The sequence below is a fragment of the Scomber japonicus genome, chromosome 2 (assembly GCF_027409825.1).
Source record: "Scomber japonicus isolate fScoJap1 chromosome 2, fScoJap1.pri, whole genome shotgun sequence".
Lineage (NCBI taxonomy): Eukaryota > Metazoa > Chordata > Actinopteri > Scombriformes > Scombridae > Scomber > Scomber japonicus.
Window position 1 is genome coordinate 8,360,011 of NC_070579.1, and position 17,567 is coordinate 8,377,577.

General features: G+C 39.3%; 1 protein-coding gene across 1 annotated transcript in view; it reads left to right on the top strand.

Annotated features, from left to right (window-relative positions):
• The first annotated feature begins 1,078 nt into the window (after positions 1-1,078).
• LOC128365057 (beta-1,3-N-acetylglucosaminyltransferase manic fringe-like) overlaps positions 1,079-17,567 on the top strand; it is a 36,594-nt gene continuing 20,105 nt past the window's right edge. The window contains exons 1-3 of the mRNA XM_053325680.1: positions 1,079-1,761; positions 16,141-16,186; positions 16,256-16,266. Coding sequence (XP_053181655.1) covers positions 1,354-1,761; positions 16,141-16,186; positions 16,256-16,266 — 465 coding nt within the window. The 5' untranslated portion in view covers positions 1,079-1,353. The remainder of the gene's footprint in view (positions 1,762-16,140; positions 16,187-16,255; positions 16,267-17,567) is intronic.

Genomic DNA, 17,567 nt, shown 5'->3' on the forward strand with positions numbered 1-17,567 from the left:
TATCTCTTTTGGATTTTTAATAACTACTGAAATGTAAGAATCTGTGACAGGGCCGCTACTTTTTGATTAAACAAAGCTCACTGATGTACGTGACCTGTGATGAATTGTCAAGTAGTAAAGAATAACCTTTTTTTCTGATAATTAAATATGAAAATAAAAGAATAACATTGACTGTACATAGGCATAGATAAAAGAAAAAATGTACAAAATTTAGAGGAGAACTAGATTAAAATACACATAAATATATATATATATATATATGTATGCAAACCATATTGTAACTATTAATTCTCATACTTAAACTTGGAAACAGTGCAAAACAATCAATTCAATTTCTACCATATTACACAGCCTCCATCAGCAGATGAAGTTTGCTCAGTTGTAATGGATCAATTTAAATTCAAACTTTACATTTTCCTTATTCCTTTTCATGCATACATGAAGCAGAGGCCTTAAAAGTGCTCAAAATAATGTGTAATGTGATCTTAAGCTTCTTGAGAACTGTGCAAACTCCCTCTGCTGGTGAAAAGTATGTAACACACAGCTGAGAGCTCAAGAACAAGAAAAAAGAGAACCTTAATTTGATACTTGAACCCTATCACAATCAGTTTAATATTCATATTTATTCATATTTATCCTATTTAGGAGTCTATCTATAGAGTCTGGAAGGTAATGCTTGCATGACAAAACAAAAACAAAAAAACAAACACACACAAAAAAACAACACACGCACGCACGCACGCACACACACACACACACACACACACACACACACACACACACACACACACACACACACACACACACACACACACACACACACACAATGTCATTAGGAAAACATAATATCAACATATAATATAATAAAACGCATATAATCTGCTATATCCGGAAGCATTTCAGAATCGTCTCTTCTGCACTCTATTCTGAAATGTATAAGAGGAAGTTGCATTATTTGGTTCCGTCTAGCTTGACGCACTAGTGACAAACCGAGGGGGCAGAGCTGTGACTGTGACAAAGTCAAAAATATCGGAGTGACAGTAAGTGTTTAACTCAGAAAATTAGAGGAAATGAATCTTGTCAGGCAGCTGCATTCAGCACAGGCGAAAGTTTGAAAGGTGGTCAGCTTCAGGTGGGAAATTAGTCTGATATTAAGTCTGCAGTCATGCTGACTATGAGTTAATTAATGAGGAACTGCGATGAGTAAGTTACAAAGAAGGAAGACGCTGAGGTGATGGGAAATCGACACGAAATTACAACTATGAAAAACAAGAAGATGGGTTTAAATAACAGACCCAGGAACGTGGATTTAATACTGTGTGGAATATAAATAACATTTTTTGGGGTTCTACGATGCATAGGAGATGGGTACGTCGGAGTTTGCCTCTCTTCATTTTTACTTTCTTCATTATTCTGTACGTGGATTTTCAATTACGCACCAGCAGCCTTCCCAAACTCAGCGCGGCTCACCATCCATCACCCGGTGCGCACCAGCGCTCCATCCAGCAGGTTCCCATCGCGGCCAAGGGCGCACAGAAACCGGTTAGTAAAAGCAGCAGCAGCAGCAGCAACAACAACGGTGCTGGTGGTGGTAACCTACATGTCGCGAAGGAAAGACACATCACCCCCGAGGGTGCACGTGTCACCCAGGCAAAACTGAAGCAGGAGGACATCTTCATCGCTGTGAAGACCACCGGGAGGTTCCACAGGACGCGTCTTGCGCTCCTTTTGGAGACGTGGATCTCCAGAACCAAGGCGCATGTGAGTATTTCTTTCACTTACATTTACTCTTCAGCCATCCACCTGCTGCTTTTATCTAAAGACACTTGTTGCAGTAGGCCTACTATAATCTCTCACCCCACTAGAAAAACATGAGAAGCTTCATTCAAAACGTTTTAATCGCTTTTATTCCGATAAAAATGTTAAAAGTGGGTTGTTTATCTCTCTGTGACGATAAAACTACCCCTAACAGAACGATCCTGATAAACCAGAGCTAATGAGATGGATAGAGGGGATTTTATTAGGACTCATCTGGACATATAAAGTTGCATAAATTCATATTTCTCTTGTATTTGCTAGTCCCTGTATACATGTCATTTTTCCAATATGTCCATATACTACATTTCTGGATGGCACATATTGATGTTGAAACAGCTAGAGGTTAAAAATTGAACTTCTGAACTAATTTCAAGCCAACATTTTATACATATATCACAGTTGATTTTGTATATCTGATCTGTCATTTGGCCCAAGAAGGCACGTGAGCGGGACAGAGAAACGAAAACAATAATTTCCTTCCTGTTTTCAAGCTGTTTTAAGCTGATCACTGATCATTCTGATAAACTTGACCTGCTTTTACTTCCTGACTTATTGGTTGTCTGTTTGATTGATTTAATTGTTGATGACTTGAAAACAGAAGTATATTAAGTAATGATATTAAATGGACTCTATTTGCAGCTTGTTGAAACCTTGTTGTCAATCTGAAAAGGCAGAACTGCACCTTCTCTCTCACATCAATATCATTTTTTGTGACTTTAATAGCAGGGGTCTGAACTGAGTTTTCAAACTGGATAATGTACAGTATAATCACCCTGTCAGGGTTTAGTTTTCTTTAGGGAGTCCAGCAAACTTGAGGTCATCAGTTTTTGTGAAAGATTTGACAAGATGGAGCTTTTGTGGCCGATTCAGAAAGGAGCAAAACTGGTAGAAAGCCTAGTCTTTGGGTTATGTGTTATTCTACCATCACTCTAGTTTAAAAGCTCCGTTTTTACAGATTTTCCTTATTAAGTCGATGGCAGATTGCTGTTGAATGTATGAGTCGGAATAAGATTTTGATCACACAAAAGTAGTTCTGGTCATTTCAGGCAGCAGTAAACCCATTTCACCCCTTCTCTTCCTTCAGTTCAATTCAATTCTAAGGTTATTTATTGGCTTGAAATACAAATTTTGTTATTGCAGAAGAAATAACAGAACACCAGGGCTGGGAAATGTTTCAGTATTGGGCTCATATTGTTTTGATTTAATGACTTCATACTTCCAGGGTACACAATTTGGTTTGGATAAACACTAAAAAGACTTAATATTTAATCAGCTAAAATTGATCGATATTTGAAAATGTGTTTATCCTTCAGTCCATTGTATTGATTACTTATTTAAAAGTTTCAATATGTGATATGTGTCCAACTTGGAACATAATACAAAAAAAAAAAAAAGAATAGCACGAAAAGAAAGTTATTGATTATTGTGATTATGAGTCAGCTGTACCATACACTAAGGCCTTTGTCCCAAAACACCAGCCTTGGCCTTTGCATATCGATATGTAGACTCACAGTGCGAGGTACAGCTCCCAAAATGCACCTGGGAGTGTGGCCAAAGAATCCTGAGGACGAGGCGTGTACACAATGATGTTAAGAAGTTGTTAGTTTTTCTTAATAATGAACATGTTCCCCAGTAAAACGATCTAAAATAAACATTACAGTATGCCAGCAGAAGGCCCGTGGTAATCATGGCAACCGTTGGACGTATTTACCGAAAAGACTACAGTGTTGTTGAATGTCTTTTAGGTACTTTCCACTGCCTCTTACTCAAGCTGCATGTAATTGAATGGCAGTTAAAGAGCTAATACGCAATTGTTTTGACCTCAGTGATTTTAAGTAAATTCATCTTTGGAAAATCTGCAGTTTCAATATTCAAAATGCCAGCATGTTTTTTTCTGATTGAAGCACTAAAAGCTGTAGTATTACCAGCAGAAAGTGTTATCTACTGTCAGTTTAGGTATTAAAATAGCTGTTAGTCAGTTTAGGGAGTGATGAGGAGGCTTGAGATATATTTGCTTTTTGACCACACATTTGCATAGACAACCGGATGTGTCCTCAACATTAGGGTTCACACACTAGCCTGCGTAATTTGTGTGTTACTAGAACACATTCCACTGGACGGCACGCCAGAGAAATAAGTATAGGACTACCAGATTTGCATTATGTAAAATCCACCAAAAAACACAAAATTGAACTAGAAGCATGATGTAAAAAATAAACGTGTCGAAACTCGGAGGTTACTACTTCAATTCAAGCATATTTGTTAACTGTGCAGTGACAATGACACATGATACAGGTGCAGGTAATTTCAGAATTGATCTTAACTTGACATTACCCCTGACTTTGTCATGTTTTGTCTGTGGCTCGTCCTCCAACTGAAAGATTGGCGGTTCGAACCCCAAATTGCTCCCGTTGCTGTGTCAAGGGTGTATGAATGAGAATGAATGGTTAAATTCCCCCTGATGAGCAGGTTGGCACCCTGTGTGGTAGCTCCTGCCATCAGTGTATGTATGTGTGTGAATGAAATGTAATGTAATGTGCTTTGAGTGGTCGTAAAGACTAGAAAGGCGCAATATAAGTACAGTCCATTTACCCTTACAGTTTTTGTGAAAGATTTGACAAGACGGAACTTTTGCCCCTACTGGCCATGTGCATATTGCATCTAGCTGACGTATTGTGTTAATTTCCGAGGATGTGCACAAACCAACAAGACGCAGGCTATGAGGCAGCCATCAAGCATGTATGAACGTGTAGTTAAAAGCAAGTATATCTCCAAACATAGCAAGCTCACTGTAGCAGCAGTAAAGTCCCTGTTTAGCTACACATAATTTGAAGCTTTTCCAAAAATACTGAAATATAATTTTCACATCAAATAATTCCCCTCATACTAACAATACTACAAAAACGTGGGTCATTCTGTTTTCTCGTATTCCCTTGAAATGAAAATGGTGTGAAATGGTCTACATTTTGAGTGCTGAGTACTTCCCCCCAAATCATATGACCATCATTGTTCTTGTCTGAGTTTATCAGCTGTAAGTGGCTTCAGCAGTTCATATTGCATCCTCTTGACCACCGCTTTGTGTGGAAACCCTTGACGCTGCTACGCGATCTTACACGCACCGACTACGTTGCACTTTGCTCTGCAGTCGCTTGCTTTTTTTGTTGACAACTTTGAAACAAAGACGTCTTTCAAAAGCAGTCTGCAAACACCCTTGTTTGTTCTTAAGCGTTTCAACTTTCGGGTTCCCATTTTCTGTTTCTACGAAGTGATGAATTTAAATACCAGCGAAAGAGGAACCTACAGATAGGATCTTCCCCTTTCACGCATATGTAAATTAAAATATATATGTGTGTGCGTGTGTGTGTGTGTGTGAATTATTGTAGCTGCACAGACACACAAACACGAAAGTAGCAGCATTACCAGAATACTTAGACACACATACACACACACAGACCGACAGGAAGCTGTGCAGGCAGGTTGTCTGGGCCGAGGGGAAGCAGACCCTATTCACTGACTCTGTTAACAATACTGAAACGGAAGCTGCTCATAGAACAGGAAGTGGAGAGGCAGATTGCAGAACATACTGAACCTCTTGTCACCCTCACCGCCAACCCCCCCTTCCCCCTTTCCCCACACTTACTTACTTACTTACTTACTAACCCACCCACAAACACATCACAGACCGTTGTTCGTTTCGCTGGGTGAAGTCATTTCTAAACTAGTTCGACAGTCGCAGTTACATCGCTAACTTGCCGGAAACGAGAGCGCGGCTAAATAAAGTGGTTCCTAAAAGCGGCTCATTGTGGGCCTTCAAAACAGTACCTGATCTAGCGTCCCTGTCTAACTACAGTGACCCCTGAACTACTTACAAACAACTCCCCCAGTGCACCACCATAAATATATATTTCAATATTATAATTAATATCTCTTTGATTGAGAAAGAGAGATCATCTAAAGTGAATATTTTAATGTCTGAGTACAATCATCAGAGAAAATGTAGATAATAACCTAAGATGCAACAATGATGGGTGGTTAATATCATAAAAATGCTAATAATGTGCCAAATTAAAAGAATACTTCAACATTGTGGGATATAAAATTGAATTCTTATTGAGAGTTCAACAAGAAAATTGATACCATGCCAAACTACTTTAACTCTGAGATCTTCATATAATAATTATTGTTAGTTACTTGATTATATTTTATATATGATTTTATGAAAAGAAAATGATATTGAATTATTGCTTCAAGACACTATCCAAAAAGTGAAGCCAAATCATTTGAATCGCCCCCTGGTGGCTGGTTGTAGTATAGGTCATAAGTCCCACCCACTCCATGTTAGCAGATGGGACATGAGCCAACCTTAAAAAAACAATGTAGACATCAATTGATTTTTTTCTGAAGATCGTTTCGGTCACTTTAGGTTACCTGGTTGTCCAAGTGCTAATTTTTCTGATAAGTTTGTTTTTAAATAGTTACGTATCCCATGGGCCTTCATCCTGTTTGACCGAGTTAGTCAACCATACAAACCTTGGCAAAAACGATTGGCAGGTATATTTTGGTACTTATTTAAATTGCATTGAGTTTTATATAGTAAGAAAAGAACATATTGTATTGCAATCTATTCTAATCTAGTCAGGCTTTATTGCTCTCCAGGCCCTACTGTCTTATGAAATGATGTTAGACTGTTAGCGTTGCAGTGTTTCACCCTCAGAGGAGCAACACTGTTGGGGTAGTTATTTATTGAATGTGAAAGCTCATCTCGAGTTAAAACGCCTGTGTCAACACTTGTCAGTCTGAGGTTGAAAGTGGTGGTAAGTGACTTTGGAGGGCAGTTCTCAGTTGTCAGTTTAACAGCGTCTGTTTTCTAGTGTGACAGATTTGCAGATAATACTCTAGAGTGAATATTAATCCAGTGAGTATTTCAATTAACAAGGCAATACACTTGAATTACTTTATGACTAATGCCTATAAGTACTTTAAAAGACAGCTCTGTCAAAGGTCTTGCAAAATCAAACCGTTGGCTCGAGAGTGTATGAATATATTTCTGTAAGAGTATTGAAAGAATACTGTTGAACGAGTTGGCCTTGGAGGATATGCAATCAAAAGCATTATGCAACAAAAACCGAAGTTTGCAGAGGAGGCAGGCAATATGCATAATTGCCACGTTGAAATCCAGCTGGAGATAATGTGATGCTGTGTGTTATCCTGTCAGGTCTCTATGTCCACAAATACTTTAAAATGTTCTACTTCATGAATTAGATGATAGAATGGACACTTTATACTTGCAATTACATTATATTTAGATTCATAGTATAAATGTTTCCCCCTAGGATAAAGCACGTTATTTTAATGGTGCAAACATAAATAACTGTTGCGCTGTGTTGTGAATAAAATCTTATGACTTTGGGATCATTGGCTTGAATCCCCTAAGCAGTTGGATAAATCTACATGGTTAAAGTGATTAAATAATATAAAGATTTTTTCTCTCTACCCTCAATTAGTCTGAGCAAACTTTCCTTGAGGCACCTTAAAATGCTTCAGTGGGAACATAGCGAGGGTCCAGATGCCAGATTTGAAAAGCTAGATTTCCCATCACGCAGCTAAGGAATCACTGAAGTATTGATGAGAAACCATATTGAGATATAATACCGTCATTTTGTGCTATGGGGCAGTACAAATCTTACTTAATGGTGCTTTAATAGCGTGAAAAACAAGCTGTGATTTATGCACATCTGCCTGACCTCAGAGAAACGTCCTCATACACTCTGTTTATGAGCCGATGCAAGCCCACCGGCCGCCATTTTTGTTTCCCAAGCGCAGGTTGACCGATTTCAGTGCAGGTAGTTTAGTTTGAGTTATGATCAGAGGAGAGGGAACTAATTGTGATGGCGGCTATTTCTCATGGTGCTTTATAGAGGTAGGTGGAAGAGGTTATTGTGGTAGTAATAGCGGTGGGGAGGATTGATCCAGGTACCTCATTACTCCTCAACCTCCTCCTCCTCCTCCTCCTCCTGTTCCTGCTCGCCTCAGTGATGGAGGGGTGACGGCAAGGGTTGGACAAAGATAAAAACAAGGCCTTTAGGGGAATGAGTGAAGGAGAGAGGGGTTTGATCGGTATTAAAATGACCAGGGTGAAGATTTAGAGTCAGTTTGATGCTGCTGTGAGAGAGAGAGAGAGAGAGAGCGAGAGCGAGAGCGAGAGAGAGAGAGAGAGAGAGAGAGAGAGAGAGAGAGAGAGAGAGAGAGAGAGAGAGATAAAGAGAGAGAGAGAGAGAACGAGCTCATAAGAAGTTGATGGATGAACTGCGGTAGGTACAGTGTGCTTAAATAGACGCAGCCTTTCTCTCAGTGTGCAGTAGAGAGAATATTATGGAGATTAGGCACTTTAATGTAAAGACTCTCTCACACACACACACACACACACACACACACACACACACACACACACACACACACACACACACACACACACACACACTAGGAACAGTGTGATGCCGATACATATTTAAGATTTAAGCATACAGCTTTTCACCCACAACAAATACACCCTCACACTTTTTTTGTGTTACTTGTGAGGACCTTCTGTTGATTTGCATTAAAGCTGGATGCTTAAATCTGTATCTCATATCTTAACCCTTAAATAAACTACACATTTACAATTTACACATAGTAAACAGCCTCATGGGATTAGCATCTGCTGCAGATAGAGTAAATATTTTCGGTTTCTCTCAAGCATAATCTTAATTACAAGCATAATTTCGTAACATAATGCAATAATTGAAATATACATAAACCTGCTGTATGAGCTTGTGTGTATAACTATGTGCTTAAAGCTTAATCAACAGCTTCTTTTTGGCCACTTGGGGGCAGCAGAGCAACCTATAAACCCAATAGTGACACCTCGAACCATTGTTATAGCCAAAGTATCAACAAACAGTTGCCTAATCAAACATTATACCCACACAAAGCATCTCAGAGCTCTGTTTTGGTCTCCATCGATGTTTGAAGGACATATCTGGCTCTCTAGCTGTTTCTAGTTGTTAACTTTGTCCGTCTGTTTTTTGGTGCTGGCCAGGTAGCTTACAGTTGGTTTACTAGAGTTTATTTGCAAAAAAACTTGGAAATTAGGTTTATGAGAGAGATGAGACTTACGCCAATCTAAAGTTTCGGTTGTTTTGAGCTTTTTTTGTGAGGTAAAGTTTTTGGAGTGAGCTATAATGCCACATAGAGCTGGGGGACAACAGCAGAGTGGGTCATAATTCTCTGTTGGTTTTGACCCCTTCCACAGAGTCATTTGACCTATTGATCAGTGCAGCTTTGACTGACTGCAGCCTTAACTTTACTGTATGTCTCCAAAATACCAGTACACACACTTTAACGTTCAAGTCCACTCTCAGAGCTCTCACAGTGTCATTTTCGGACACAGCAGGAGTTGGTAGAGAGCAAAAAAAGAGCTAAAAGAGAAAGGAATAATGGGAAGAAACATGACTCAGAATGAAATATAATGTTGCTCTGTCACTGTTGGATGTGAAAATAAAAGTTTCTGAACAAGTCATTATAAAAGATGACGATATGTGTAGTGTTAACAGGTTGTTTCCAGCCAAAAAAAACAGATCAAACAGGTTTAAAACTGCCTCTCATAAATGCAGAAGTACAAGAACACAATCACTGACATCAGTTCTCTGTCAGTTAAAAGGACATTTGCACTCGTTAGTATTTATTTATTAATTCCTCTTAGATAAGAAGCCTATCATTCTGTTGTCAAGGCTTTATTAGATCTCAGAAGTGCCTTGTTCTTTAATTCCCATCTTCAAAACAGAGCTCGGTAAAAGCCTTTAAATGGTTGTCTCTACTTAGGTTTTTTGTTTTCTGACACTTGTATTTATTGTCTTGTGTAAACCATGCAAAAGAGGGATTATGCTCTCATTGAGTACGTAAAGATTGACTGAATGAATAAAACATATGTTGACAAGAAGTAAACTTTAACAGCAACTTTGTCTCATCTAAATCCGCTTTCATTGTGATTTAAATAACTTGTTTTCCTAATCCACTTTTCTCTGTCGCCACGCTTCTTTCTGATCTTTTTAACTGCCAAACATTTATAAAGTAAGTAACGTGGCTGTCATCCATATAAAATAACAGGACGACAGATTTTTAAGAAGGCATCCTTGACGGGTATTTTTCTAATCTGATCATGTAATCCAGGGATTACATTCATTAGCTGACAGTCTGGAAAGCTTCTGTCTCACCGCATGTCTCTTAGACCACACACACACACACACACACACACACAGACACACACACACACACTGACAAAAGCATGTTTGCTGACACATCTCGTTCACTCTCAGTGTCTCTCTATGGTGGGAAATTCAGTTTCACACCCTGATTACTTCACACTTTAACCTGCCTATCTCCGTCCCCACTACATTTATCTCTTCAAAACACACCCACACCCACACCCACCCACACACACACACACACACACACACACACACACACACACACACACACAGACACACACACACACACTTCTGCCTGTGTCAATCTTGCCTTCATACTTCCGATGCTCCTCTCATTTTGCAATTCTCAACATGTTAATAAAATAGTTTCATAACATTTTAAACCATAGATACAGAAGAGTAGGCAGTATCTGTCTTGTGTCACTATTTTGAGCTGCTATCATTTTAAAATGTGCTAATATTTCTCATATTTTTCAGTCAAACATGTAACCTCTTAATACACGGCCCTATTTTTTTTATGTTGTTAGCCTAAACAACATGCCCAAGTTGTGAGCAGCACAGATCCCACATAGTTTGAGACTCAGAGATGTGTCTGGTATCATTGGAAAGGAAACACTCTCAGGATTCTTGTAAAAGTGTCTGTGTGATTCTGTGACTTACTGACAAAGAGTGGCAGAGGTTAGAATAATGGGGTTGTTTACTCGCCCATAGGTTTGCCTTTACAATGACATGTACAGACATTCAGGGACCTCTCAGCAGGATATAGACACAATGAGGCCACAGCCACATGTCTTGGCTTCATGCAGTCCAAATTTGGAGTCAAAAGACCAAAAGATGAATTTTTCAGAGTTATTTTTCAACAGGTATGTCCGTGCGTTTTCCTCAGGTCCTTTTTGGAGACTCCAAATGGACACTTGGTTACCAAAGCTGTATACCGCAATCAAACACCTATAACTTCACATCCCCTTTGCCTACAATCAAAATCTTGGTCTCTAATAAAAGCTGACACCTTGAGGATACCTGCTACTATTTGGATTTGGATATCAGTCAATCTGGAATAGGATGACAGAAGCATTATCACAATATCTATCTATCTGTTTATTTTGGTATAAGTCATATGTCAAGTCGAAGAAGAACCAACCGTGTACCAAAATGCCGAGTGCGTAATGATATATGATTCAACTCTTTTACGCACCGGGCGCACGCCGGTTACGCCTGGAGTTTGTTTATGGACAGCCAAACCTGATAGCTTAGTGTCATACACCGTTGGAAACCTCAGACTATTGGCTAAACGGTTATCAACTTCATTTCACCGAATATTTCCATAGGCTAGAACAGCTGTCAATCAAAGCCATGTTGTCATTGTCTTCGGTCACATGTCCTCATTGGCTTTGGAGACATGTACTGCCTAATCCTAAACACCGATTGGCTTGTGTGTGGTGTCGTCAGAAGCAGGAGAGGCTCACGGTCGTAAACATCTAGTCACGTGTACTCTGAGATGGACGTGCAGGTCAGGAAATGACGTAAACGGACCGTATATGGTTTGTTGTTTGTGTTATTACGTTACGTGTTGGACTAAATGGACATATTGAGGAAAGTATTCCGGTTTTATGGAAACGGATTTCATATTTCACAAGAATGGATACTTGGCGAGCTGTACAGAAAGTCCTGAGTCATAAGATGATCGTTGTGGATAAAGGGAAGACTTTGAAGGTATGTAGCATTATAGCTTTTCTTACTTAGCTGAGTGGCTAGCCGAGCTAATCGCTAATACTATTACGGCTGTGAGCAACCATATGAGTCGTGAGTGGTCTTGAATGAATCAGGAGAATCTAAGCTTTCCAACAAAGTACGGCATGAATATATATGTTTAAGGGTTGTTGTTTAAAACATTCAGAATAACGTGTCGCTACCTCTTAACATCCGTCCCGTCCCGTAGACGGAACAGCGTGCGTTAAGAGGTTAAACAAAAGTTAGATGTCATTTTAGCTGCTCGGACGTCCGCCTCCACAGTGTGTGAAGCGACATTTCACTGAAGGGGGACGTGACCGAACAGGTTTTTACAAGACTGTTCTGTGATAAACTTACTGTTGATTTTGTGAAATAGCCTCTGATGTCCGTCAGTTTCCTTTTCCTGCCCGAGGCAGACATGATGACTCGTCGTAGACCAGTAGACAGTAGACAGTAGTAGACCGAAAGTAGACCGTCCCTTGTCAGCTGTTATTCCGTTATCTCTAATATTTCTGTTATTCTCTCAGCTGTTATCCTGCTGTCACCGCGCGCTTAGCTACCAACCTAGCAACGACAACTAGTGAAGGAATAGTGTCCATACGCAATTTTACGCCCTTGCATGTGCTGCCTAATCCTAAACACCGATTGGCTTGTGTGTGGTGTCGTCAGAAGCAGGAGAGGCTCACGGTCGTAAACATCTAGTCACGTGTCCCACAGATGAACGTGCAGGTCAGGAAATGACGTAAACGGACCGTATGTGGTTTGTTATGTGCGTTATTACGTTACGTGTTGGACTAAATACATGTTGACATATTGAGGAAAGTATTCCGGTTTTATGGAAACGGATTTCATATTTCACAAGAATGGATACTTGGCGAGCTGTACAGAAAGTGCTGAGTCATAAGATGATCGTTGTGGATAAAGGGAAGACTTTGAAGGTATGTAGGCATTATAGCTTTTCTCACTTAGCTGAGTGGCTAGCCGAGCTAACCGCTAATACTATTACGGCTGTGAGCAATCATATAAGTGGTATATATGTGTTTAAGGGTTGGTGTTTAAAACATTTAAAACGTGTGGCTACCTCCTAACATCAGTCCCGTCCCTGAAGTGGAACAGCGTGCATTAAGAGGTTACGATGTCAGAACAGCTGGAGTTTTTGATTTTGTAATAATATTGTCATTTTCTTTGCTTTATCTTCCAGTCATGAAGAACAATCCAAAGTTTCTGGTCTTGAAACTGCATGCATATGATTGTCTTACACTAGCTAATATAACCAAATATAATATCAAGATATAAAAGGGAGTTTAGAGTTTAGGGTGGTGTTGTAAATCTCAGTAGCTGCAGCACTAGTAGGCTACAAGTCATTTTCATACAGTATTACCAGAAATGTGCCTGTGATAAGATCACATCCTGAGCTGACTAAATCCATAGAAACAAATGTTTTTCCCACCCAAAGTCAAGCTTTTTGGTACATTTTAAAACACTAGCCTCACGACAACAACAGAGCTTTTGTAAAATTATATAACAATGGTCAGACATGGTTGCAAAAACTTTAACACGGCCAATAACAACATACTATTGTACGTCCTTAATTCAATAGTTTCTTTATGTCCTTTTATTCTTGAGTCTTCTTCTTCATATTGGTTTGTCTGTTTTTTCTCACTGTGGAGTTCTTGGAAATGATCACAGGCATGTTTCCATTATTTTCTGACAGTTTATAAACAAAATGAGTCATCAAGCAAGAAAATAATTAGCGGAGTTGCAGCCCTGAAGGAAGGTGAAGCATCTTTACATGAAGGAGTATTCATCAATAAAAATAACAGCAGAAAAAAAAAATCAGTAATCACTACCAAAAGTAGTATATAATAACTGTGTTTCCCTCTTCTAAACTTACCAGTAAGACCAAGTTGAAGGGTAAGATGTAATATGTCCTAGATCTAGTGTCTAAAATCAGTGTAATAAAGGTCTATTATCAGGTACGGACCAGGACACAATGAAGGAACCGATGGGCTCAGGCTTACTCAGAGTTGTTTATTGCCGACAGGGGTCAAAACCAGGGTTTTGACCCCTGTCGGCAGGCTAAACTCTATGGTCAGGGAATCAAAACTGGTCACTCACAGGAAGATACTCAAGGAAATTAAACGCTGGAACTCAAAGGACAAGACGATCTGGCACAGAAGGGGAAGGGAAACACTGCTTAAATACACAAGGAGGGGGAAGACAATTAGACACAGGTGAAACACATTAGGGCTGGGAAAGCAATCACACAGGCGGGAAGCTTGACAGGAAGACGGGGTAAGACAAGGACTTCAAAATAAAACAGACACTAACAGACCCTGACATCTATATGATGCAGTCACATAGACAAGGATCATATAAAATGCTTTAAAATGTATATTTCAAATGTACTCATCAGGATAAATCCCTTGAGATGCACCATGTCGTTTTCAACTGGATCAACAACACATAACACAACAGTTATGAGTGACAAGATACAATCAGTAGAGCAACAAACAAAAGAAAATGCAATAACTGAAAATATTACTACCACATTATGTGCCACAGTGGCAAATAACAAATGAACAGAGGATAGTTTAACCAACGAACGCCATAGAAGTAGGCAGTAGATCTGAACAATGACGACAATGATAGCAAGTACAATTCATATGAAAGTAAGAAGTCAGTGCCTGCTTAAACAATAGAATGGATGAAATGGATCTAATGTTAAGAAGTAGATTATTCCAATGTGACGATGCTTTGAACTTCAATGCTCTTTTTGCCTATATCGATTTCTCAGCGTGAAGAACAAGGAAGTAAGATATTGTTGTAAGACGGTGGGATAGTTGAAGTACATTTAAATATGAATTGAAGCCAGTGTGTGTGTGTGTGTGTGTGTGTTTTCTTGCAGTTGGAGGTAACCACTGAAGTGTGTATTGTATATTGTGCAGTGATGAATGAGAAAAGAGAAACCCCCAAAAAACAAATCTGCAGCAGAGTCTATTATATGCATCGCAGTCACAAGTAATCAAGAAGTATTTTAGCATTCTTGGCTTCCAATCAAACCTTGTGGAGGCATATAAATTCATTTGTAAGAGTTGAGTTGTTTGTTTTACCTACTGAGGGTAGATGAAATGCTACTCTGAGGTCATTTAGGAAAGTTGAACACACTGCCCAGTTCGGACTGAAGAGTGTTAAGCCCGGGTTGCAGGGTTTCCAAATCTTCCCAGTCTCATTCACCACTGTAGATTTTTGAGGTCTTTTCAGTGAAGTGTCTGCTGTGCTGGATGAAACTGATGCAAGACTTCAGCTTGTTCTGGACTTGCTAAAAATGGTGATGGAACATTTTTTTAAGGATTTTTTTGAATGATTCTGCATTTGAGTCAAAGAAAGCCAAGAAATCAGTAAATATCTAAGAATTTCACTCAACTGGTTAATTAAATTTCAATCGAATTTTTTGGGAAATAAACTAATTAATGTAGATTAACTATTGGTAATGTTGATGGTGATGCTATGTTTTTACTTTTGGACATAGAAAGACAAATATAATGGTACAATTAATGTCATTTTTTATTTAATTAGAACATTATTTAAGGATTAAAAAACACACACAAGACAAAAAAAAGTTCCTTCAAGAAGATTGTTTTTACATTTTACACCACTAGAGGTCAGTGTTGCTCTATCTATCTATCTATCTATCTATCTATCTATCTATCTATCTATCTATCTCTCTCTCTCTCTCTCTCTCTCTCTCTCTCTCTCTCTCTCTCTCTCTCTCTCTCTCTCTCTCTCTCTCTCTCTCTCTATCTATCTATCTATCAGCACAAAGGTGTATGTGTTTGTGTGATCTGAGACTTAAGTGACTCATATATCTACCAAAGGACAAACTGACTCATCGACCATATAGTGATTATTTGACCACTTTGGCCCCCGTGTGTGTGTGTGTGTGTGTTGGTGTGTGTGTTGGTGTGTGTGTGTGTGTGTGTGTGTGTGTGTGTGTGTGTGTGTGTGTGTGTGTGTGTGTGTGTGAATGTTTGCAATTACTTATTATGTATTAGTTCACAGTGGGAGTGTTGTTTTTGTCATATCAAATTTGCTCCATTCAAAATTATATTGATCCAATGTGTGTGTGTGTGTTTGTTCGTGTGTGTGTGTGTGTGTGTGTGTGTGTGTGTGTGTGTGTTTGTTCGTGTGTGTGTGTGTGTGTGTGTGTGTGTTCTCTCCTTAATGAAGGAGCTTTCAGGATGTTTTGTTACAGATGTGCAGAAGAAGAAGAAGAAGAAGAAGAAGAAGGTTATAATCTAAGCCGTGTGTGTGTTTAAATCTCTTTTCTTTGTTTTTTGTCTAGACGTTCATTTTCACAGACACGGAGGATGAGGAATTAAGTTCAGAGGGTAAGAAGCAATATTGAATCTAATTTACACTTCAATTTAAATTTAGATTAAGATTTTTGTGGAACACAGTGTGGCCAAAAGTACGCAGACACACATTTTTTGTGCTTTTTGGTGTGTGGGGCTTTTTTCATGGTTCAAATTAAGGGAAATCCCGAACATACAGATACTTTATGGTTTTGAGATGACATCACCAATCAAACATTGGGTGTTGATCTACATTTGGCCGTGAATGTTCAGCCAGGGCCAAGAAAAAAATCAAATCTCAACCTGTCAGCCAGCATATCCATGTGGGCCCCATAAGGGTTCAACTTGGGCTGCAATATGGGTCCCACATGGGTTTATCCACAGTTCCCATGGCGACCCGGCCTGTGTTTGCCCATATGGGCTTCAAGTGGGTTCTGACTGGGTTTCAGGTGGGGCCCAACTGGGTGAATTACACTTGTGGGGCCCATGTTTCTGAAACAATATGGGGCCCATACATTCTGCTCTGTTTATGCCCAGCGCCTGCGTAGCCCACTTACCTACTTTATGGGTCTCATACAGTCAGCCCATGTGGGGCCCATGTTACTGAAACCCAGTTCAAGCCCAAGCCCACTCAGTACCCACATAGACATGCTGGCTGGGTTGTGGGTTGATTCATGTTTTTTAATTTCTTTGTTTGCCTGAAAAATGTAGAATTTAAACGTCATATTTTTTTAAGACAGTTGAGGAAGAATAATGACTTCTGAAGGCTGGTTACATTATACATAAAGTCGAGTAGTTACCTGCATCTAACTCCAGTTGACTGTCAGCATCAGATGCTTCAACAAAGTAGACCATCTGCATCCTGTTTGTGTTTCTTCACAAGACATCAGCCTGATATCTGCATCTCGCTTTAGCTTTTCCAGCAGGTAGAAACAAACTGAACAAAGTAGGTAAATTGTACATTTGGAAACTACTTGATTGAGTCCCAGTGCTTCCAGTCTTGTAACCAGAGATGATACCTGTCAACAAACACAAACCAAGAGCGGAGACCAGTGTGTAGAGTTACCGTTAAATTCACTACGAGACAGCCACAGACAGCTCGCTACCTGGAGTAAGAAAGGCTGTAAACTGCAGCAGATGTGCATGTGGTGCAACTAATTACATCACAGTTTAAGGGACTGTCGTGGCTCAAAACAGCTAATGTAGCCAGTTACTATCTATGCAGCTTTTAGACTAAAAATAACCTTTTTGTACTTTATTGTAATTAATTTTACGATTTTAACATTTTACATATCACAGAGATGTTGCCAAGCCATATATTCAACTTTATCATTATTTCTTTCGATTGTTTCTTTTTGTCATTGCTTTCTTTGTCCTGTTTCTTCCCCACTTTTTTAATTTTCCCTGCCTCATGTTC